The sequence below is a fragment of the Emydura macquarii genome, unplaced genomic scaffold, assembly GCF_026122565.2.
Source record: "Emydura macquarii macquarii isolate MOO-44397 ecotype Brisbane River unplaced genomic scaffold, CSIRO-AGI_Emac_v2 contig_2699, whole genome shotgun sequence".
Lineage (NCBI taxonomy): Eukaryota > Metazoa > Chordata > Testudines > Chelidae > Emydura > Emydura macquarii.
The window spans coordinates 2864414-2887598 of record NW_027132836.1 but is presented as its reverse complement, the minus strand read 5'-3'; the positions used below and the strand labels follow the sequence as shown (position 1 = coordinate 2887598).

Genomic DNA, 23185 nt, shown 5'->3' with positions numbered 1-23185 from the left:
TCACATGCACACAGACCAGGAAAGCTGAATGTCATTATGCTTAAATTGTTCCTGTCCCACCTCCCACGTATAAACCCCCTTCTAACACAGCGACCTGCAAATATATCGAGGGGAGCTGGCTTTTATTCTGTTTCAACCATTTATTTAAATAACTGACTGACTAGTTGGTTCTCTCCCCCCTTCCTACCCTACCAAGCGTGGCTATGCCAGCGTTCTTTTAACAAGCGCTGGCAACAAGAAAGTGAAGCCGGCACGATCCAGGCCAGCACAGGTGCTGTGCTCAGGAAAGCTGCATCACGGAACCCAGTACATTCACAAGAAGCCAAGAGGAACTTAATTCAAAGGGCCTGAGCAAGGCTTCACAAGAGGAGACAGCTGATTAGCCGGGGCATGCCAAGGGGGCGGATCGCAGACAGTGCATTTGCCTACATGGATCTGTGGCGGGCAGTTTCTTTTGCTTTTAGTGCTATTGGCCTCGGTCCCACGCCGTCTGCAGTTATTTTAATCCCAGAAACCCAATTAAAGCTGAAGGGGAATGCCATTAGGGAGGAGACGTCTTGATGATGATGTATTGGGCCGTGTGTTTGCTTTGGGCCATCTAATCTAGCCAGAGCCCGAGTGTTTACATTCCCATTGTTACACGGCTTCCTGAACTTTCCAGGGAGCCCGTGGGGAGCAAATGAGGATGAGAAAAGCCTTGTCTACATGAGCAGCATCGGGGAAGCCTTCCAGCGCCGTAGCAGGAGTAACAGCGAAACAGCTGGCACAGAGCAGCGACTGGTGCGTCAGCCACCCCGAGACTAGACCTGTCCCATACTATGGCAGACTAGAACAATGAAAAGGCACCCGGCTGGCAGCGGGATGTGGGGCAAGCAGACTGGACACACATCGCACGGTGGGAGCGTGCGCCCTCACCCCAGTCTCACGCCAGAAGCCAGCCTTATTTGCCTTCTTATTCCTCGCTACAGCGAGACTCTTTCGGCAAGGAGGACAGAGAGGAGTTTGCATTTCCGCAGGCCAGCCCTTCGAGATGGGATCGCTGCCAAAGTGGGTGATTTCTAGGACTAGCGGTTGACAGCAGATTGAAGAGGAAAGGGCGGTTCCTGAACCCAAAGAGCAGAGGACGACCAGGCAGTGGTTCCATTTTTCCACCCACGTTAGGACGCAAGCCACAAAAGATTAATCGAAAAGAGAACGTGTGTGGAAGTGGAGGATGAGCAAGCACAGCACAGCACAGCCACTGCTCCCCTGCACCCAGGGACCCTGGTTCCTGTCCGACTCTGCCGGGGCCTGGCTGCAGCAAGAGGATTAGTGTAATCTAATTTACTTTACTAAACCAATTGGGGTAGCTGGAATTAGAGGTATGGTTTTAATGTAAGACCCCGCAGCGCTAGGCTGCCCAAGCAGGTGCCAAAGTCACTGAGACAGGATTTTCATAGGAATGATTAAGAGAAACTGACTTTTGGGCTCAGCATTGACTATCCTTGTGGACAGCCACCAGGGGCGCAGCTACTCAGCTCTCTGTTTAGCTACATTGATTGGAATAATCAATAATCAGCTCGGCCCTCCTCAATCAGGTGACCCCAGAGGATCTCAAAGCAATTTACAAACAATTGGAGTCTCCACAGCAGCAATTCCCAGTTTCCTCCTTTACACATGGATCCCATTCTCCCCCCAACAGCAGCACAACGGAATCCGCTGTGCCAATTACTACCCATCCAAACGGCACCGCTGTCCTAAGAAATGAGGGGCTAAGCAGAGTGACTGGGGCATCTCGCCAGCCGATCCGTGCAAGAGGACACGCTCTTCTCAAACTGGGAAACTGACCTATGTACTACTGGTAACATCAAATCTATTGCAGTTATTCCTGTACCCAGCACCTGCACATGTTGTGATTACCACACAGCTTTCTCCTCAGCTGCGATCTTGTTTTGACCACAAATCAGATTGTGTAATATTTAGCCACCCACTTGGAAGCCACATTCTGCAGTTCCAAAGCTGATATGGAGGTCTTACCCATTTCACCCTAGACGGAGAGTAAAGAAACCTGTAGATACAGAAATGCCTGCAACAGGACCGTGAGAATTTACAAGCTGGAAATTTGGTTTGGATACAGAACAAGATTCCTTTTTTTCCCCCCCTTCTTTTTTTAAAGCCAGCTGCCTAATTTCTACATTCTTCCACATTCCAGGAGGTTCTTGTACAACTTAACCCATTGCATTCTTGTTCCTGGTCTTACACTAGTCCATTCAAGGACTCAATCCTGCTCGCCTTGCAGTCAAAGAGAAATCTGCCAATTGCTCCAAGAGAAACAGATGCAGACTCTTCAGCTGCCCTCTAAAACGTGACCCTCACCCTCCGAAGAGCAGCAGCCAACACACACACAAGGGTGGGGGTTATGCTCTTTCCACTATAAGTCTCAGCTGCACGTATTGTTTTAATCGAGTCTCTTGCAGCTCTGTGCACCCTTCATTTGTCAGGAATCAATTCAATTCAGATGGACCACTGAACTTAACCTCATGCAGAAGGTTAGCAATCCAATTTAAACGCCATACAAAAGGCTGTATGTCTTAGCCTACAAAATCCTTATTCAGCTGTGAAGAGGGTAAACTGGTCTCAAACTGCACAGTACAACCAGTAATACTGCTGAGTAACGCCTGCTCAATGGTCTCCAACGTTCTGACTTTGGGCCCCAATCCTGTGAGGTGCCAAGGGCCCTCTGTGTCCACTGACATCACTGGGATGTGAGCGCACTGGATGCTCACGGCCTTCTGGATCTGGCTTGTTTGGGCTGGGTTATTACACATGCAATTGCAAAGAACGTGCCATTGTCCTCTTTAAACTGCGTGTGCTTTGCAGTATCATCAGCTGCTTTCCTGTTATATGTGTAAGGAAGATCCAACGACAGTGAAATCACAAAACAGCAATGCCGGAACGTCTCCCCTGGTGCCCAATGAGCCCTTGTGGGTCAGATTCAAGAGTCAAACCCAGACAACGCAAGAGAGCCCATCAGGGTTGATGGATGACAAGAGAGCCAATGAAGATCTTTGTAATGTTTAGATAGTGCCAGTCCCTCCAGCCACCGTTCCTCTCTGCTTCTGGAGACACCCAGCTCAAAAGAACGCATAACACCACCACGTCAGCGCCACAGCATCTTTCATCTGAGGATCTCAATGTGCTAAGTAACCTACAAGTCTTTGCCCATAACACCACTGCAAAATAGCCAAGACCCATACAGGGATTATTTCTCCCACTAAGGGAATGCAGTCACATCTGGGGTTGAACATGGCAGCTGTTCAACAGCCCACAATAACAATATGCAATGATTTAGGAAGGGAAAATGGGATCCCAACTGACTCCACAGGGCAGTATTTCAGATAGTCTGGATATAATCAGTAAGTTAAAATTCGACCAAGACCCCAGCATAATGTTCTTAATTCTTATGACAATTGCTACGGGATCTTTAATGACCACAGGTGCTCAGGACATGAGACATCGAACCCTTGAGTCAAAACACCATCCAACTCCTTGTCTGGCTGGACAAATCAGTGAGCTGGCCTTCAGTATCAGCTGCTCCCTTTCCTTGTGAACGCCTGGGCTGTAAACAAACGCTCCTGGATTTTGATAGCAAAGGCACTGAAAGGGATATGTGTTGGTCACATTGCTGCATGTGTCACATGGAATCTATCCACACACTAACAGTCACAGATTATGTATCATAAATCAAACAGCCAACCTACCAGTCTGATGTTGTCTTCCGGGCGGAGCAGTAGAAACATGGCTTGCAGGTGCTGCTGGAGATCCCCTGAGGGAGAGAGGGAAAAGTGAGGATGTACATAACACCTTCGGTCACCTCCTCCCTCTGGCTGTCCCCAGGTTCCAACGTCTACTGGGCAGCTGCTGCCGTGGGTGCCACCAGCTGCACCTGTATCTGCTCAAAAGCGACAAGCTTCTGCCTCGCTCTCACTCGTCAGCAATTTGCTCTGTGCAGGTGGCTGGCCTGATCTTACCAGCCTCTGTTCCCAAATCCCATCAGCCCTCGGCCGACAGGACTTGCGCTCGCTGGGTAACGTTTGTCCCACGAAGACCTGTTCCAACACACCTTTATGTTCTAGTTCCCGCTCCAGTCTTGTGGGTCCCACCTGTGGGTTTGTCCCATGTACTTCACCCAGCCCCCTCCACCAGAAGGGACGTGAATACAAGGCCTTTGCGCAGGTGGGGAGACATAGGAAGAGGGCAAACAGGCAAGGGGAGCTTGGAGGGGCATTTCTTGCTCCCACATTTGAGCATCTGCAGAGTCAGTCCAAGAGCCTGTCCCAGGAATGGGGAGCTCAGCCGGGCAAGAGAAGCTAGATGCGAAGTAGCACCAGGTGCCACTCATCTGGGAAGCCACGTCCCTGCCTGCCCAGGGCATTGTTACTGGACGTGCTGAGTGACGGCAGGACTGAATGGCTGCTACGCAGATGGTTTCCTTAAACAAAAAGTAGCCATGGATACAGATAACAGGATGAAACTGGCTCATCAATCGGATAGACACAACTCCCTGCAACCTCTTTGTTCCTGGGAGACAGGATCTCCCTCGGCTATCAACGCTGCAGACTCCTGGAACCACAAGAGCTAACACAAACTGGGTGAGACAAGGACATTTGCCCCTTGGGGGAGCTCAGTGCTCCAGCAGTTCTACATTTCCCTGGCTCCAGACGGCTCCTGGCAACACCTGGCTCCTAAAGTCTTCAAAATACACTTAGCCCCGAAGCTTTTCCAGCTAAGATTAGACAAAACGCAGCTACAGCCCCTAGCGTCTTTAACACGCAGTCGCCGTTTCATGTGGGAGCAGCCATTCAAATGGGGAGGGACTGCACCTAGGAAGTGAAGGGGTGTACAGGATTGCTAGCTTCCCAGCTGCTGATTTAAAGGAAAGACAGAGCGAGTTGCTGAGCAAGTTTCTCTTTCTGGGAGACTGAGGGTCCAGCCCGGGAGGTATATTTTATCCTTCTGATATGGAGGGAGTTTTTTGTATTTACCCTTATTTCTCTGTTGGCTACAGCCCACTCAACCCTGGTGGAGGTTTTAAACTTGACGCTAGGGAGAGATACAGCATCCCGACCCAGCTTCCCTCCCCTTACACGCACCGGTTCAGCGATGCAAACACAAGGCATTACCAACCCAAAATGCTTGGCGGGACTTGGGTGGAAAAAGGAAGGGACGCTTTCAGAGAGGAGTATGATATACCTCATCATCCTGTCATCAGGCCCTCGCGGTCTGGCACTTCTCTAAAACACCGGGCCCTGACAGGGGTTAACACAGGGCTGGCTTTGGTTAAGCTGGGCTACGGATGGTGTACAAGCTACCAGTCAGGATGGGAACTTGGACTTCTCTAACTTTAAATTAGCCATGCCCCCTCTGGTGTTTTGATCTTGGGAAGTCGCAACCTCTTTCCTTGGCTCAGTCCGGCACTGAAGACACGAGTTAGCTCACTTTACACAGTGAATTTTGCCAGGCAACATCTGGCAGCGCTTGAGAGGGAGCCAAGTGCAGAAGCCCAGTGAGGAAGGCTGTTTTCTCAGCCGGCCAATCTGCCAACTAGTCAATTTCCCCCTTTTGGCGGGTGATGCTATTAGAAAACCCTGGTGCTAGCGTGAAATATTTCTTGCTGGGACTCTGACACTCTGCTTAATTTGGAGAAGTCGGAAAAGCCTTTCTTGTGGCTGGTCTAGCAACCACTACAGCACTACATTACTAACTGTGGGAGACTTCTCCATTTCTCTCAGGGCTGAGAGAAAAATCTTCCAGAATTGTGTGCGCGCCAGAGGTTAGCAGGCTATGGTGCTGAGACGGGCAAAGGCCAAGAACAGAGATGGAGGTTTCGTTTCCAGATACACATCTCACCACCAGTGGCTGGTTCACAAATTGGAACCATGCTGTTTCCAAAGTTGTACAGCTCAGACCTGTCCTAACTTGGGGGGTGAAGTTGATTTCACCAGGCAACGATAAAAGCAAATACAATTTCTGAATAGACATTCGTGGTATGCACATATATTGGAGAGGTTCTCATAAGAGATGTAGCTGAAAGGAATATTTGTAACAACCCCTTGTTCTTATGGTGCACTTTTCATCAGCAGAGCTCAAAGTGTCATACGCAATATCAGGATCGCCATTTGGATGGGGAAACTGAGGTGCAGAGAGGTGAACTGACTTGACCCCCAAAGTCACCCAGCAGGCCTGCGGCAGAGACCGGCACAGAACCCAGGCCCCCCGACAACCAGTCCAGCGCTCTAGGTCACACTGCCTCCTAGAATACAAAATACAATTCTGCAGGTGATCACGTCAAAGCAGGTTTGCCCTTGCAGAAATCTGATCTCTTCAGATTCCATATTACTACATGAGTGTTTTCTTACTCAGCCGACTGTACTCCAGCCCTAAGAACATGATAGTCAGCTCTAACCCATGGAGCCTGGGCACCAGAAAGCCATCGCTCTGTTTATGCTACCATCACATGATCTGTTCTGGCCAGGATCACACATGAATTCCATCCAGCTGGGATAAAAGATGGTCCTCTCTGTACAGTAACGCTAAATTAGAACATATGTCAAGCAGAAACTTGTACTGTAACTGTGCAGGGAACTTTGGAGAGTGAAAAAAGAGACAGGGCAAGGCAGCAGTTCTAAAAGATGCTGGCCCCACTTACATACCACAGACAGCTTCACTTAAATCCTCAGCCAGAGAGACTGGCTTTAAACCAATGGTCAGCCCATTCTATTTTCTTTCAAAGGCAGGGGATTGACACGCACCACCCCCAGCCTGCCACTGTTCAGCTACTGCTCCTCGCCAGGCTTTAGGGAGGGAGAGGAAGCGGGAGGGCAGCAGGGGGAGAAAATGTTCTGACTCCTGACATCAAGAGTCCTTAGAAGTGCTAACTGTGTGTGTGTGTGTGTGTGTGTGTGTGTGTGTGTGTGTGTGTGTGTGTGGAATCACATTGATCATCTCTACGATTCTGCAGGGTGTGCAGCTGGATGACGTTCTAACGACATGACAACTGCATGGAAATCGTGGCTGGAACCAATTTAAGTCACTCTTTGGGGTGGTCGTTTTTTTGGCAAGGACCAAGTTGAATCCAGCCTCTCTGGTTTTTGTCTTTGCCCCACGTGGAAGTTTAAATTTCTCAATGTTAGATGCCCCCCCCCCCAAAGTGATTGTTTAATGAAGGAAGAAGAAAAAATCCGGAGACCACCTGATGCCTGTAAAGTGCCCTCAATGAATCAGCAACATGCACACACTGAACAACAGTCGTCCCCACAGTGGTTGGTTTTCATTAGTCAGAGACTGACTTTTCCAACAAAGAATCAAACCAGAAAACAAATCCAGCTTCCAGCAGACAAAGAGGGCGGAATTCTGACTCGCTTCACATTATTCATTCAGTACACAAGTCTATCTGAATACAAGTCACATTAACACAGACACCAAATGCTCCCCCACCATCACTCAGAATTAGAGGGAAGTCTTTATTTTTGCTGTAAATAAACAACCTGTTTACAGAGCAGGGAGAGCAGTTAATCATCCCAGATTATCCCAGGTTTTGAAGGTATGCACCAATCTTTGCATATGGACCCCAATCCAAAGGTTACTGAATACATTAATAATGCAGGACATCATCTTTCAGGGCAGACATATTTGCACTAGTGGACTTCCAATAATGTCCCTGGATGGGAAAAGTTTGCGTCCTTTGCAATTCAGCTGTTTAGAACTAGTGACCACATACATCTATGTGTTGTCACGATGGTGTCCCTAAATCACCACTTCGGTGAAAAGACAGACCGATAGCTGTGGATTTTGTTGGGAAGGGAGTGGTATGGAAAAGCTTATATTACTGGGACCCTGAGATCTACCAACATGGAGTGCATCAGCCTGAATGACTAAAATGAAAGCCAAGAGCTGCACTAACATGGCTTTTGGTTGGTTGGCACAGAACCCCAAGGAGGAGAATTGAGAGGACAGAGTAGGGCTGTCAGCTGAAAGCAGAGGTGCTGCATTTACCTGCATGCTTGTTGCGCCTGTTGTTGATCCTGGGGGCAGACGACCCATTTCCTCGTGGTAGGAAGAGAGCTGCACCTTTCACAGTGAGGAAGCTTTCGCTGATGCTGCAAGGAGAAGACAAACAGTGAGCCAGCAGAAAGAAGAGAAAGCAACATGACAACCTGGACAGGGAAGATACTTCGACCCAAACCACTGTGCTGGTGAAAGATAGTCTTTCCCCTCTAGAAATACTACAAGGTTCAGAGCACGAGTGTAACTGAGTTGTGAGTGTGGGGCTATTGAAAGAAATGTACATAAATAAGCCTGGGGTATTACTCTAAGAGGCGGTTTTGATTTGGAAACCTAGATGTCTGGTAGACATTTCTATATGGCAATATGTATGTCGATGCTTGAAATCCATCCTGTAATGGATCTGGTTAACCCTGGGCTTTGGTGTTCAGAGAGTGGCTGACGCCCTTTTGCTACAGATGCCTTGCTTTTGTAGTTAGCTGAAGGACCCTCAGTTTGTACGACAGATTAATGGACCATAAAACTCTATTGTCTGATGAATCGTACACTAATTGGCTCATGAAGAGACTCAAACAAATTAAAAGCAAAACTATAACGCTGTCACCTTAAGACACTGCTTATTGGCTTGACTTTGCCTTAAATCAAGTCACATGGACAATGAAGTGCAACAGTGAAGTACCTGCACAGAGATCAGGGAGATCCTCTTGTGAAGAGAATTTTACCTTAAGAAAACTCCTTCAGTAGCTTCCTCTTTTAAACCACACTTCTGCTGCGGGTCATTGAGGAAAACCTGATCCTGAGCACAGCTGTGTGTGAGTAAGTCATCCTGTAGCAGAGAGTTTGGGACACCTGCTTTACTCCAAGCAGACAGGGAAACCCACCAGACATTACAAACTAGTAAATCAGAAACGACACCATCAAGTGACAGAACGAGTGATGCACGTCAGAGAGGATAGGAGACCCAGCTAGCGTGCACCCCGACAGCGCCAGGCCTTCAAGGAGAAGCCAGCTCACTGTTAGTGCACCCAGCAGACAAATAGCCTCTTTAAGTTCCTGTCTCAAGTTAAATACCCCAGTTTACTAGTCCCCTCTCGAAAAGGCTCAGTTAATGGAAAGGAAGTTAAAATAGAGCCAAAAACCCCTCACGGATTTGAAGAAACTGAAAAGTTATGAGAAATGGATAAAAGTTAAAACATGGCAGGTTAACACCCTTTGTGTTTGCATCCCTTTCACAAGGGTGGACAGCCCAAATGGCTGTTTGAGCTCCCTGAGTCACATGCTTCATTCCCACTGAAGAGAACGGCTTTGTAGACAATTCAGTGTCACTCAGTGCCAGGAGTCACTGGGACCAGCATGAACATAAGAACGGCCGTACTGGGGCAGACCAAATGGTCCATTTAGCCCAGTGTCCTGTCTTCTGACAGCGGCCAATGCCAGCGACGTACTCCAGTACCTCCCTGAACTGAACTGCTGGATATCCTGACTGCTTTTCTACAGTAAGTTTCAGTCATTAAAAACCTTTTCGTATCTGCTGTAAGTACACACATGTCAATGTGAGAAGTGGAACTGCCCCAGCCATTGAAAGGCACCCTCCACTGTTTGGTGCTTTAGAACGGCAGTTGTACACCTTCCCAAAGGCCTTTTCTTTTTAGCCCAAGACTTGCCAGCTGTTTCACGAGCTGGTCCAACATGGTCCAAGAATTTTAAGAAGAAAAATTCTTCCTGAATCAAAAAGGATCAAGAATCGTTATTGTGCTAAATGAAAGATGCATCATTGGGCACGCTGAACAGATGTTTTCTCATGGGAAAACAGTCACTCAGAACCTCCCAGGACAGGAATTTTAGCTTCCCAAGCACCATGTGACAATTATGTTCTCTGCAAGGCCTTTAGGCTACATGGACATACCAGGAAAATGTTATCTTGAAACCACTTATTTAGCAGAATCCTCCTGCCTACCCCCACTTCCCCTTAAGTGAATCTTTTCCAGACTCTGTATTGGCTTCATGCTTCACAGACGTGTGTTTCTGATTTTCCAACGAGAAGAACAGGTTGCTGGACAAGCCTTTTGACCCACCAGCTAGAGGTTGCAGGGATAAAGCGTAGTTCTCTGTTATGCTGAGCCCACTCCACCAAATGAGATTATAGGGCAGCAAAAGCTAAAGACAAAGGAATTACTTTCCCCTTTCCTCTCCCCTCTGCAACTTCATCTCAAAAGGACGGTCAGACGTGACTGAAGATTTCATGCTTCACCAGAAAAAAGTGAAACAGGCACAGCAAGTCTTTGCAGCAACCACTTAACGAACAAAGCCAGCCACTGATACAGGCATCCCGTTCAGAACCACTGGTATTGACAACCCACTTAACCTGTGCCGGAGGTTTCCCCAGAAGGTTGACTTAACGTGACCTTTTATAGATACTTTTAGTGGATTAAGAAGAACGCGTATGGAGAGTTGGGCGGCTCAAACACGGAATTAAAATCTAGATGCTTGCTTTGCTCAGTCATATCGGCATTAGTCTTTCAGTGATGAGAACGTCTGTGCCCACATTCTCCAGCCCTTCTCTAGTCTATGGTCCCATGCTCTGTACAACAGGAACAGGGATTTGGGGGGGGAGAAGGGCGGTTGATATTTATTGCTGGGGGAAACGGGCAGAGAAGGAACACAGTTCAGCATTTTTACTTGATACCATACAAAAAAGTTGTCTGGCATTTTTAGCGGTTACTCCTCTGGCATTGGCCCGTCTGACACAGAGGGGCGTGGCTGAACTGCAGGTGGGGAGATCAGATATGCCACTGCCCTTCAGAGGCTTTGCCACCAGAACTATTTTTGTGCGGTTGGAGTCAGTGTTTCAGGACACCCACCAGCCTGCTAAACTGGTGAGAGCGGCAGCTTTCATCGTAAAGGTACCGCCAGGGCCAAGGACAGAACGGCATGGCTCAGAAGAGAACATACGCTCCAGTCCGAGAGGCTGAAAGCAGACTTTTAAGAATGTGGAAAAACGGATCCGTCCTGTGAAGCCGGAAGATCAAGTAACCAGAACAAAGCACCCAACCGGGCAGGCAGCAGTGAAGGTAACAACGGTCAGGTCAGCGTTCGCGCACTCAGCCCAGGAGCAGGGGGCGTGGGACATGCAAAGAGCAACAAGGCCGGGTGGGATCTCTTGCCACGCCACGCCACGCCAGCCTTGCTGTGGAGACGGAGCAGCTGAACAAGGCAGGCGCATGACTCTAAAGCAGCCGTCAGAACAGCCTCGATTTCTGCCTGTAACTGTGGTTTGAAGATAAGGCCTTGCGCACTGCAGCTGCCAACTGAGCTGTGGGAGGGTTTTGTTGTCCTGGCATTTGTTTGGAATCACCTGCAGAGTATTTTTCTCCATTGCATTCCCATGCTGGGGTGGAGAGAGAAATAGCTGCATACTAGGTAAGACCGTCAAATACATCACAGGAGAAAAGCAAATCCATTGACCTGACAGGCGTTTCTCAGTTTCCTTGACGTTTTTGCCATGGCAATGCAATAATAATAGTTCCAGTAGCAGAGTCATTTGCCATTTAAACTAAGATGGGCCTGCCCCCCACAGCTTCCAGCATCACCGCCTTCCTCCATAACACTAAATGCATGACATCATAACGTTAGCCAGTATCACACGCAGACACCAAGCACCGGCGAGGACTTTACTAAGAATCCACGCAGCGAGAAGCTGGGGTTGGACAGGAAAGGGCTCTGAGCAAAGAAAACGAATATCAAACTATCTGGCTTCATTGACGGTCTCTTGGGAGACGTCAGCCCCACTTTAAGGAAGCAAAGGCAAGTCTTTTGATCTGGCCCCTGCCCACACCTAATGACTGGCAGAGTGCTCCCTTGCAGGCTCTGATCTCTTCTCCTGACAGCCAATTTCATCTGCAACCACAAGCTCTGGGAAGCAGAGATTACAGAGTTTACACGGCACCAAGCACATCATTGGCGCTTTGTTATAAATACACTCCCCATAAAATGAAACAAGATACAGGCCACAGGTCCCTGATGATTTAGGAATTTGGTAAGCAGATAAGGTGTGTGTGAACAGGAAAAGAAGGTACAGCGGGATTACAGATATGTAGAACTGTGATCACAAAGCACAGAGTAATCTTCCAGCTACGAGGCCTGGTTTTTCAGCTCCCTGCTGACAACCTTTGAGCTCAGTGTGCACCCACCACCCGGCCACACCACAAACTTTTAAGTGTTCTTGACACCTTGGGAACTCTCTCTACGCTAAACCAGGCTGATTCACAGCACATCAGATTCAAGGCAGCTGGTCAGTAAGAGACTGAGGCACAAGATCGAACTGTCCTCTAGCCACGCACCCGCGGATCATCCCCAGGGCTTCAATGCTAACTATGTGCTTTCTTCGTCAAAGGAACTAGAGGTAGGTGTGTAAGTTAGCAATTAACACTGGACAAAGGCTCACTGGACAATGTCCAGTCACTGAAAAGGAAACGCAAGTGAAAATTCCACGTCTTGGGCGATTGAAACAAGTTGCAGATATTGAGACTAACCCCAGGTTGATGTAGTTTGACTGCGTTCCCAAGGGATTCCAGTTACAAAGCAACCGGCAAACCAAGTTCAGCTTTATTCTTCTGTCTACTATTACAGAAGAGACCTTTTACAGGTATTTATGTTCAGCGATCCGCTCTGGAGCAATTATTTCTGTTTGGAATCTAGCTGTTTCACTTATTGAGAGGTGAGGGTGTTAGTTACACGGCATCTGTAGGACAGTTAATGCACCCGAACAGGTGAGCAAACTTTCTTTAAATATTTCTGTCAGCTCACTCAAAGGGAAGGAGAACTCACAACAACAAAAGCAAGTCACATAGTCCCTCAAGAGGCTCCCTGTTTTATTAAAACATCACATCCCCACGTTTCTCCCTGGTTTAATGACCAGGGAAGAGCTTTATGCAGCGATCATACACATCGTATCACACCGGCAGCCTTTCACCCACCCCAATCAATAAATGAAATGACCAAGAACCGCCTGCACAAAGAACCATTGCAAAGGAATCAATTTCTAAACAACCCACGCAGCTGTGGAGGGCATCAATGGACAAAGGAGAGTTTCAGCCTGACCTCCACAGAGGGAGACTGACTCTTTCCCAACACTGGCCCTCACTTGGAGCTCTCTCTTTTAAAAAAGAAAGAGGCCAGCCCTGACCAATGGCTCGGAAGATCTCTCCAGACCAGCACCATCGCATCACTGTAAGTTAAGCCAAGAATGCAGTAAGCCTGGAACCGCCAAACTCACCCCTCGCTATGCTTGGGGCCCTCAGTGCACGGCTTGATTTTAAGTAGTACGCTGAATCCCCAGCAAATTACTCCCACGCCACAGGTCCCATGTAAGTTTACTTCTCCCCACCTCAGAAGATGCCTGAGACGCTCAGTATTATTCATTCATTACACTTGCAAGTTGGCCGCGGCTCCAGCAGCGTGATTCCTACATTACCGCACCGCGAAGGAGAGCCATGTGTTTTCACTGTACTGTGAACCGGTATTTAGTGCTCCTCCAGAGCTCTCCATTTCCCGAGCGCTTTGCCAGCACTCCATGCCATCCGGCCGGGACAGCAGCACATCCTGCACTAGCCCAAGGATGTCTGCTGCTGGGTCCAATTCCTGATACGCCTCCCCAGAACAAACCATCGCAAAACGGGTCTTAATGGATGGTGGCTTATAAAGAACGAAAACAGCTGCTTAGAAACGAAGCAAGGAAAGCAGGGAGGCACCTGGGCTGCTTTTGGCAATGTGCCATGCCAATAAACACTTCATGAAGCTCTTGGGAGCCTGAGGACAGCTCTTCAGTCAGCTCTGCTTATTCATCAGAGCAGCTTCTTTACAGCGGGCTTTGTCCGGACCAGCCCTTATTCAGCCACTTACCGAAGCCGCCCAACTGACCGAGAATTGGAACAGTCCCTCTGAAAGGTGGCGCTGATAAATGGTGGGGGGAGAACTCACCTCTCCCCCATGGCAGGGAGCGCTCTGAACCAAGCTGCTCTGCAAAAGACACAGCCCCCAAACGTTGTCGGCTAGCTAACCGCAAGTGCCCTGGGGCACAGTCAGGAAGGAGACAAGCGTGATGGCTTACTGTAAGCAGAGAGTTTGCTCAGAGGTCCTTTTTAAAATGGAGATTACTAGCTATATCTGAATGAAAACCCCTCTCCCTGTGCACACTGCAGAAGAACAAGTTCCTCTGCCAGTCTAGGACATCATCCGCTTGGGCTCTACAGAGACGGACTGCAGACTGTGGCCAACACGGTGTGCGGCTGCCCTGCAAGACACAAGGCTGCACTTCTATGTCCCTGCCAAGCCCGGGGGTAGCTGTGGGTTATTGTGACCATGGAGTTATAAAGTAACCATGGAGCTGCTGCGCAAGAGAAGATTTTCCGAAAGGCCATCTCTTGGGACACAGCAAGGCCTGGAGAGGATTCTGGAGTCCAGGGCTGAGAAGCTGGTCCACTTTGCTGGAGCAGTGCGTGTTGCAAGGAGCTGTTTCCAGGCGGTTTCTGAGGCAGTTCTCTGCCCCACGCACAGGGCTGCCGTTAGCAGTTTCAGAAGGTGGTTAGGAGGGTTAGAGAAGGGAAGTACAAAGCTAGAGGCACTGACAAAGCAAAAGAGGCGAGTCACAGGGCATTTCAGGCTCTCCCGTAAGAAATGGAACAGCCGGCCAGTGTGACTGTGCTGCTGAGTGACAGCAGGCAGCAGACAAAGCACTGAGAAGGGCCCGGTGTCCGCACACTGGTTAGCCGTGTCAGAGCACAGCTTACAGTACCCCACTTCAGCGGTGTCCCTGGCATGCTGCATACTGTATCTACACAGCCCGTCATGATCAACTGTCTGAACAGAGGCAGGGTGGGGAAGGGAGGTGGAGGCACTTGACCCAGCTCACACATCACGCTCCTGGAAGGGTGAAGAAGAGACTTCCAGATCCTCTGACTCCCAGTCAACTGCCCTAGCTACCAGCTCAGAAGAGCTACGTATATTTTGCTCTGGAATGCATGAAGTGGGCCAGGGTGCACGTGTTTATTTTAAAACGTACACTCTTGTCTTCCAAGTTCTGTTCGGTCTGATCTCTCGACAGACCACTTACAGTCAGTGCTCAGGCTCCTCTAAGCTACAACTGAAAAACAAAGCGGTGAGAAAGGGATTAGCACGCTACCAGCCACTAGAAAGAGCAGCGAGTTCCTTCCCCAGGCTGCAGCGCTAGAGCCAGCACGCAGCAGGGTGTCGAACCGGAGCTGAACAAAGAGTTCCACATCGGATGGGAGGCTCTGGGTGCAGAAGAAATGCAAAGTGAAGCAGGCCCAACAGCTGTGTGTGTCCCACCCCCTCGAGTGGTGCCTCCCTCCCCCCCTTAAATAGACAGTTTGTCTCGGTTCCTGTACGGGAAGAGACGAGCTGCTGCTTTCACCACCCAGTGTTCCCGCCACTCAACTCGCTGTGCAACACCCAGCCTACGCGAAGGTGCCTTTCTGTCACCCATTTCAGCAGCAAGAGGAAACGATTTTAAAACTAACCAAGGGGGGAACCGGAAGTTCTTGGTGTACAGAGCGTTAGTCCTGCTGCCAAGGTGTGACAGTCCCCGCAGCTGGTGGGGAAGTTGCACCCTCACGCAGCAGAGGTTCCTTCTTCAGAGCACCAGCGGGACAAAGGGCGACGCGACGGCCATCGGCACCCTGGCCTACTGGTGTTCCAGGCCAACCGAGCGAGTGCATCAGACTGCAGAAAATGCTCTGCTCACTTCGTGTTACACTCGTGGCCCCCGCCCATCGTAACAGCAGTGGAACCCCACGCCCACACGGAGTTTATCCTGACCACATGGCTGAGAGAGAGGGGACGACACTTATTGACAGAGGGAGAACTGTAGCACAGAGAGAATATGTGACGTGACCAAGGGCGCACAGGATCTGTGCACAGAGCTGGGAAGTGAACCTGCTTCCCATGAGCCCCAGGACAAGGCCTTCATCACCAGGCCCCTGCAATGCCTGAAGGAAGGCAGGCAATAAGAAATGGATATGGATGTTTTGGAAACAATGCTGCAAGCCTGGGGGATTCCAGAAATTGTGCCTCTCATCAGATGTTTGCCAGGACAAAACAATTTGCTGCCCATTTCCCCACCCCCCTTACTGTGGTTTGTTTATTTTTCAGCAACCTTCTCTTCCTTTCTCCCCCCATGCTGTGCCCGTCTTTTGAAGCATCAGGTGTTGCTCACCACCAAAGGAAGGCTACTGCATTAGGGAGTCTTTTTTCGTATAGCTATTCTCGCGTTCCAACTGAAGTTTTGCTCGTGGCGACTTGTTGCAGGCACAAGGGTATTTCTCACAAACTGCCAGGCTCTTAGAGCTGCATAAAGCAGAGGTGACACTCTGCAGCCCACCCAGGACAAGTGCTTATTACAATTCACCAACCCAAGGGCTGACACATGACAGCAGGCGGAACCGCCCGAGACTAGAAAACACGCCACGGCAGCCCAGTGGGGTTGGTTGACAGGGTATGCTTGTTTGCCTAGGCTGCTCTGACGCCACAAACAGAAAACGAGTCAAATGCTGAGTAGCAGATGGGCTGTAGCTTACCGAAAAGACACTGACATACGTCTGTGGAAATGACAATGCTAAGGACGAGGGGAGAACAGGGAAGTGGTATCTGACAAAGAAGTCAAACACTTGCCACTCTGCATTTCCGCAACTTAAGAAACAGCATGGGGGAAAATAAACCAAGCGTGGGAACAGAGCCCGACTCACAGATGTTTGACGTAAACTGCATTTTTAGCAACATCTGCATCCGTACAAAGCTTGAAAACAAAGGAACTGACAACAGGCACTTCCTCTGCTCGGAGGTGGGGCTCTCTAGGGGGAGGTAGCTGTAATGAAAGGCAGTGACCACACATTCGAGAGGGCTACAGATGGGGGAACAGGAAGAGGGCAGAAGGGTATCTACTGCCCCCCCCCACTCCACCTCAGTCAAGTCCTTTTCTACCTAACCATCTTCTTGAACTTGGAGGGCATCTGCAGAAGCTGCCCTGTGGTGAAAGCAGAAGTGGCTACTTTTGAGCCAGAAGGCGCTCAGATCCCCTGTTGATGGGAGTGCTACACGAACCGGAATGGACGCGAAGGGTTTGCATTTAGATTTCCCCCGCAGACAAAACATTTCAGCAAGAGCAGACCGGACACAATCCTTGCAGAGAGCACTCTCATCTCATGCCAACACAGCAAAGCAAACCAACAGGGCTCTGCAGACACGGGAAGGGACTGGGCCAAGGTCACATCGCAAGTCAGTGGCAGAGCTGCGACAGAGCCCACAAACCCTCCTTCCCAGTCCTGGCCTTACACGACCGGCTCGTTCTCAGCTACCGACTGGGTCACCGGCTGACACAGCCACTGCCACGTATCAAGTGTCCTCCATTCCATTTGGCGCCTGTCCACTTCGCTCTTGCGCGAGGGGTTGTTGGAGGGGGCGCTTGCCCTGCTGCTTCTCCAAATGTGTTTATTTTGAACATACATTCATTCTGAAAAGCGGCAGAGCAAACGCTTCCTCAAACAGTCCCTCTCGCAAGAGTGACGTGAAGGACAGACGCCAAATGACATCAAGGACATTAAACCCTCTGAGGAAATGTTACCAGCCTTCTTGTGCCACCGCCGGAGCAGCAGGGCCGGTTCTGACCGTGCTCACGAGCCTGCAGCCACAGAGACCCTCCAATGGAGCTGGATATTTACACCTCATGCTCGTCCCACTGCAGCCGCACGAGCTGCTGTCTGCAAGGTTGGTGGGGATGGCTGGAGCTCTCTGGGGAACCCAGGCGTCTCCCCTTGTATCCTGACTCTGGCTGGGCCATACGGTCGATCCCTCACAGCCTGTATTCAACAGGAAACCCGGGTTAGTCCCTAACTCCCTCTATGCTGACACACAGCCGCTATTTCTCTTCCACAGGGCTCAGTCCCCCATAACGTACAGGCCAGAGAAGTGGGGGGGGGATCAGCTGACTGTGCAGGGGCCCCAGTTCAACACAACACTGCACCAATGCAGAGAACAGGAGCATCCATGCACGAGAAGCTACAAAGGGTGTGGCAGCACTGCTGATCTCCAGGCAACGCTTCGGCCCAGGCAGCTGCAACAGGTCTCAGCACCGTCCTGTGGACAGCCACAGCCAGCCCAAGGCATTCCTCCTCCTCTTGGTGGTGCCCTGACATCCGCTCTGCCACCGGCCGCCTGCCGGCGTTGGGACCCCGCTCGGGTTTCTTCCCTGGCGGGCACACGGGGAACGTATTCCTTAAAGGCACAATAAAGCCGACTTCCTTTTTTAAAGCAGACTCCAGCGAAAGGAGTCCATCGCACTGTGCAATTTCAGCGGCTAGTGCAGATGACGTCACTTCCCTTTTACCTCACCTGCACTCCCCAGCGCTCCCGCCTAGGACCGAACGAGCCCCGCAATGCAGCTCCCCGCCCAGCTCAAGGAAGCAACACAGCAAGTTGCTTCACGTGGGCCCGGGTTCCTGCTTTGACGCGGCAAGGCAGAGAAAAGGTCCGTAAGCCAAAACTGGAATTAAACACAGCCCTCCCCACACCCAAACCATCTAGAGACAAACGCCCTGACCCTCGAGCTGGGTCACAAATAAGGGCTCATTACTGAACTGGCGTCTAGCGGCTGAGCTGCTATCCCATCGAGAAACTTTAGCGTTTTACACGGGATTCTCCCTCACCTCCTCTCACTATCAAAGTGTCTGCTGCATTTCCTGTCAGGCAACGACCTCAAGGGCAAAGAGGACCAGCTGAGAAAGCAAGCGAACTTCCGCACTCTCTCCCTACCGTCCCCTCTGCTCATTTCTCTGGCAGCTCACAGCTGGCAAGAAGCACGCTATTAAAAGCCAGGGTTCATACACTGAACCAGAATTCTGAACGCTGTTTTAGGTGAAATTAGCACCTGGATTATCCTCATATCGCAGGGGACTTCACCTAAATGCAGATAACATTAGAAATTCTGTCGTCAATACCTTCCCGGTCTATGACCTTGCCTTGTACAAGAAGCGGGTTTTGCTAATCCTGCTGTAATACGGTATAAGCACGGCATTCTGTATGCAGCAACGTAAGCAACAGGTATTCCCAAGAGAGATGCAAGCTCCCACAGAGGTTAGTCCTACACTACAGACCAAGACTGGTATAACTGGGTCACTGGGGAGGAAAGGGGAATACACCCCCGAGTGACAGTTATACCGACCTAACTCCTCTCCTGTTGATAGTTACAGCCTCTCGGGGAGGTGGATTAACTGCACCGATGTCGGAGCATCTTCATACAAGCACTGCAGCTGCACCGATGCAGCATTTTAAATGTAGACCTGCCCAGAGACTGAGCTGACAGGATTCCTGACACAGTGAAAGCAGCTAGCCATAATAATAGCAAAGAAATTGTTCTGGGTTCATAATACCAAAGCCCTAAGAGAACCTGGCTTCAAGAGAGCAATAATCATGTGACTCTGGTCAAAAGTCACCTAATGTGCTTCAGTTTACCCGTAATCTGGAAAAACAGGACCCGTTGTCTATCAGAGGGTTGTAAAGTGCTTTGAAAGGCTGTGGAAATGCACAAAGGCACTCCCAAAAGCAAATGATCCTTTAGAAAAGGGATGGTTCAAGCAAGAACGGCTTACACTGAGAAATTTTGGTATTAACTATTTACAGCAGAAGTGCAATACCATGCATTTTTTAAACTAGTGATACAGACTAGAAATGAGGAAGCAAAGGGGGCTTGGTTTACATGATACCATCCCCAAAGACTCAGAGGTCTCCAAGTCAAGACATTCCCAGATTAAATCCCTACATGATATATTCTAGCTCTCTATATTGTTTAAATATCTACAGACTTCTAATATACATAATCCGGTTTGCTAAGCAGAAAAGTTATACACAAGGGAGTGCTTCTATGAGTTACCACCATATGTTCTGTACTTGTTTAACTGCCTGGTTCTGTCCAAGACTAGCTGGCTTTTATTCTATGAACAAAGCAATAGTTTTAATGCACTTTAACCAATACAGAAAATCTCAAACGCTGGAATCTATTCTTAACATCAAGGATCAAAAACAGAGAAACAAAACTGCCAGTTTGATTTTCTAAGGATGAGTCCCTGTTTTACAGTACAGACAGTCCTGGAGGGCATTCTTTAAATTGTATCTTCATTTCCTTAGTCACTGAAGGCTGAAAGCACAACTTCCCTATGCAAGGTTTGTTAAAGTTTAACCATCCCTGAGCAGTTTGATACAACATTTAGAACCCAAATCTATTACTATGGCCTCTGCTCCAAATACGTTTAATTCTTAAAAAACACGTTACTGCTAATCTTGGCCTAAAATTCTCTCTACAAGTATAGCTGTGTGATTCCTGGCTCCCCCAGACCGAACCATGTTTGGTCTGGCTAGCAGAGCCCCAGAACTTTAAACAAAAGAGACACTGTCGCTTTAAATATTACTGTAACAGAACTCAAGTGAGACACACTAAGGTCAACATACTGTCCCTCTCCATATTAGTCAAGTCCAGGGCCATCTATATTTAGACAAAGCATGCCCAACACTTCAAAGACGGAAAAAGAACTGGGACCACTGACACTCCTGAATTACAGTACCAGCTGCATCCCCTGGGAAAGGGGTATTCGTAACATCCAGCCCACACAACACTTCCCTGGCCAGCAGTGAGCGGTTTGTTTGTATCTTGTCTTGATTCACACCATCCCTAAAATCTACTGTCGCCCGTGATCCGCACCCCGCACAAATCTGGCCTCGCAGCAATGGACAGTTCAATGGGCGAGAGTCAGGCACAGGCAGGCTTCGCAGGGACTACCAGCCCTTGGGCACCAGGACGAGGACAGCTGCTTGCGCGGTAGGTTGGGAACGCGAACAAACAAGTTCAGCACCTGGGCACCGCTGCTGCATTGGTTACCGCTGCTGCCCGGAGCGAATGCGGAGACATGAGTTGGATGTGGGTCCAGGGAACAAAGTACAGTGAAGTTAGATGTTGGGTTTGGAGGGTTTGGATTTAAAAGAGAATCTTACGGAAGCTGCACTCGCTCCTAGTGGAGACCAGCCCTGTCGCAGGGAGGCCGGGAGAGGAGCCTTGTACCAGTCCTGCTCTTCCAGCTCAACGAGGTGCGGCAGCAATAGGGGCTGAAGCCTGGGTAAGGCCCTGACAGCCACCAGCACTGTGAACACTGCCATGGAGACCTGCCCCTCGCAGGGACAGGCAGCGTGGTGCTGGTGTTGGTGGCCACCTGGCGGTCCGTCTGTACTGATGCTCCCATCATCACCACCAGTAGCGCAACTGGACCAATGGCAGCGGAGCTACTGCAGACCTGGAGGAAGGGCTGGGCCAGAGCCCACACTAACTGCCTGCGCTGCTGGGAACGAGGGATGGATTGGGGGAACCGTATCTTGGAAAGCAGCCGCTGGGAAGGCAGGCTGCTTCAGAGCCCGACCTACAAAGAACCTGCCAGCTAAGAACTAAATGCATGGAGTCCTGCAAATAGGACACAAAAGTCTATCCCGCTCCATTCAAAGTGATCAGAGTTGCAATTTTAAGGCTTTTCTTTGCACTTTTGTAAGGCTGTTCTCTTAAAAAACCCGCACTGAGGTGGGGGGGGAGGAATTTTGTAGCCACTGCGGTGTCTAACTGCACTCTGTGCACAATGCAGCTCACGCTTCTGGCAGCTACGCAGCCTTACCTTCATTAGGGTAGCGAGGCATTCCAACCTTTTCCCAGTGTAGAAGGCACCCTCTGGGATATCACTGAGTAAACCTTCCAAGCAGAGACTGAGATGTACCAGAGATTTGTTTTAAAACTCAAACTCAGCATTGCCTTCCATGTCCCCCAAGTGTTTATGGCAAGTTTTTCTTGGTGGTGACATCACCAATTTTCTCCTGGCTCCTTGGCTAGGGATCAACTTACCAACAGTTCTTCATCCCTGAAATCATTTCCATCAATCACTCACCGCACCCCCTTGGAAACAGAAGCTGACAGACGGTGGGACGAACAGCATCGCTGCTGCATTTCAAGTCTCATTCAATAAAGACTGTGGCTGGGATTAAAAACAGGTGGCGGGTGGAAGGAAGAGGGGATTTCTCCACCTTCTTCACATGGCTTGCGAGCACTGGCCACACTGTGCTTTGCAAAGGCATGGAGATTTAAACTAAAGAAAGTCATTTGCCACAAGGAAGCAAAACAACAAACACTCCAGTGATTTTCCCCAGAATGCATAAAGAAATCCAACCTCCCCTGCAAAAACTCCCCAACAACTGCCCCCGCACTCCCAAAGGTGTACATAAAGAATCCAGACAGCAACCTGGGTAGTTCTTACACACACCCCTGCAGTTCTGTATTCACAATGCATGGCACAGCTGTACATTAACTTACTGTTGTGGCGCCCCATAGAATCATAGACAAGCACGGCTGGAAGGGACCTCAAGAAATCATCGAGTCCAGGCCCCTGCGCTGTGATGGGATGAAGCAAACCTAGCCCACCCAGACAGGAGTTTGTCAGACCCATTTTTAAAAGCCTCCAATGAGGGGGATTCCACCTCCCTTGGAAGCCTATTTCAGAGTTTAACTACCTGCTGGGTTAAAGCACTGTCCTAAAATCTAGCCTAAATCTCTCTTGCTACAGATCAACCCCATTACTTCTTCTCCTACCATCAGCGGACATGAAGAACAATTGATCACTGTCCTCTTTATAACAGCCCTTCACATATTTGAAAACTTATCAGGTCCCCCCTCAGTCCTCTTTTCTCAAGACTAAACATGCCCAGTTTTAACCTTTCCTCGGCAGTCAGGGTTTCTAAGCCTTTTATCATTTTTGCCGCTCTCCCAAACTGGACACAGTACTCCTGATGAGGCCTCACCCAGTGCCCAGTACAGCAGGACAGTTATCTCCTGGGTCTCTCACACAACACTCCTGTTAATACACCCCCAACTGACATTAGCCTTTTTCGCAGCTGCATCCCCCTTTGTTGACTCATTCAATTTGTCTTGTGATCCATTATAACCCCGATCCTTTTCAGCAGTACTACTGTGGAGCCAGTTATTCCCCCTTTGTAGCCGTCCACTTGGTTTTTCCTTCCTAAGTGAAGTACTTTGCACTTGTCTTTA

General features: G+C 49.5%; 1 protein-coding gene across 2 annotated transcripts in view; it reads right to left on the bottom strand.

Moving 5' to 3' along the window:
- The window catches only part of SSH2 (slingshot protein phosphatase 2), a 137658-nt gene that overhangs the window by 30649 nt on the left and 83824 nt on the right, over nt 1-23185 (bottom strand). For both annotated transcript variants that reach the window (XM_067565886.1, XM_067565884.1), the window contains 2 exons: nt 8035-8138; nt 3741-3805 (listed from right to left, as the gene is read on the bottom strand). In XM_067565886.1, the coding sequence (XP_067421987.1) occupies nt 3741-3805; nt 8035-8138 (169 nt within the window). The remainder of the gene's footprint in view (nt 1-3740; nt 3806-8034; nt 8139-23185) is intronic.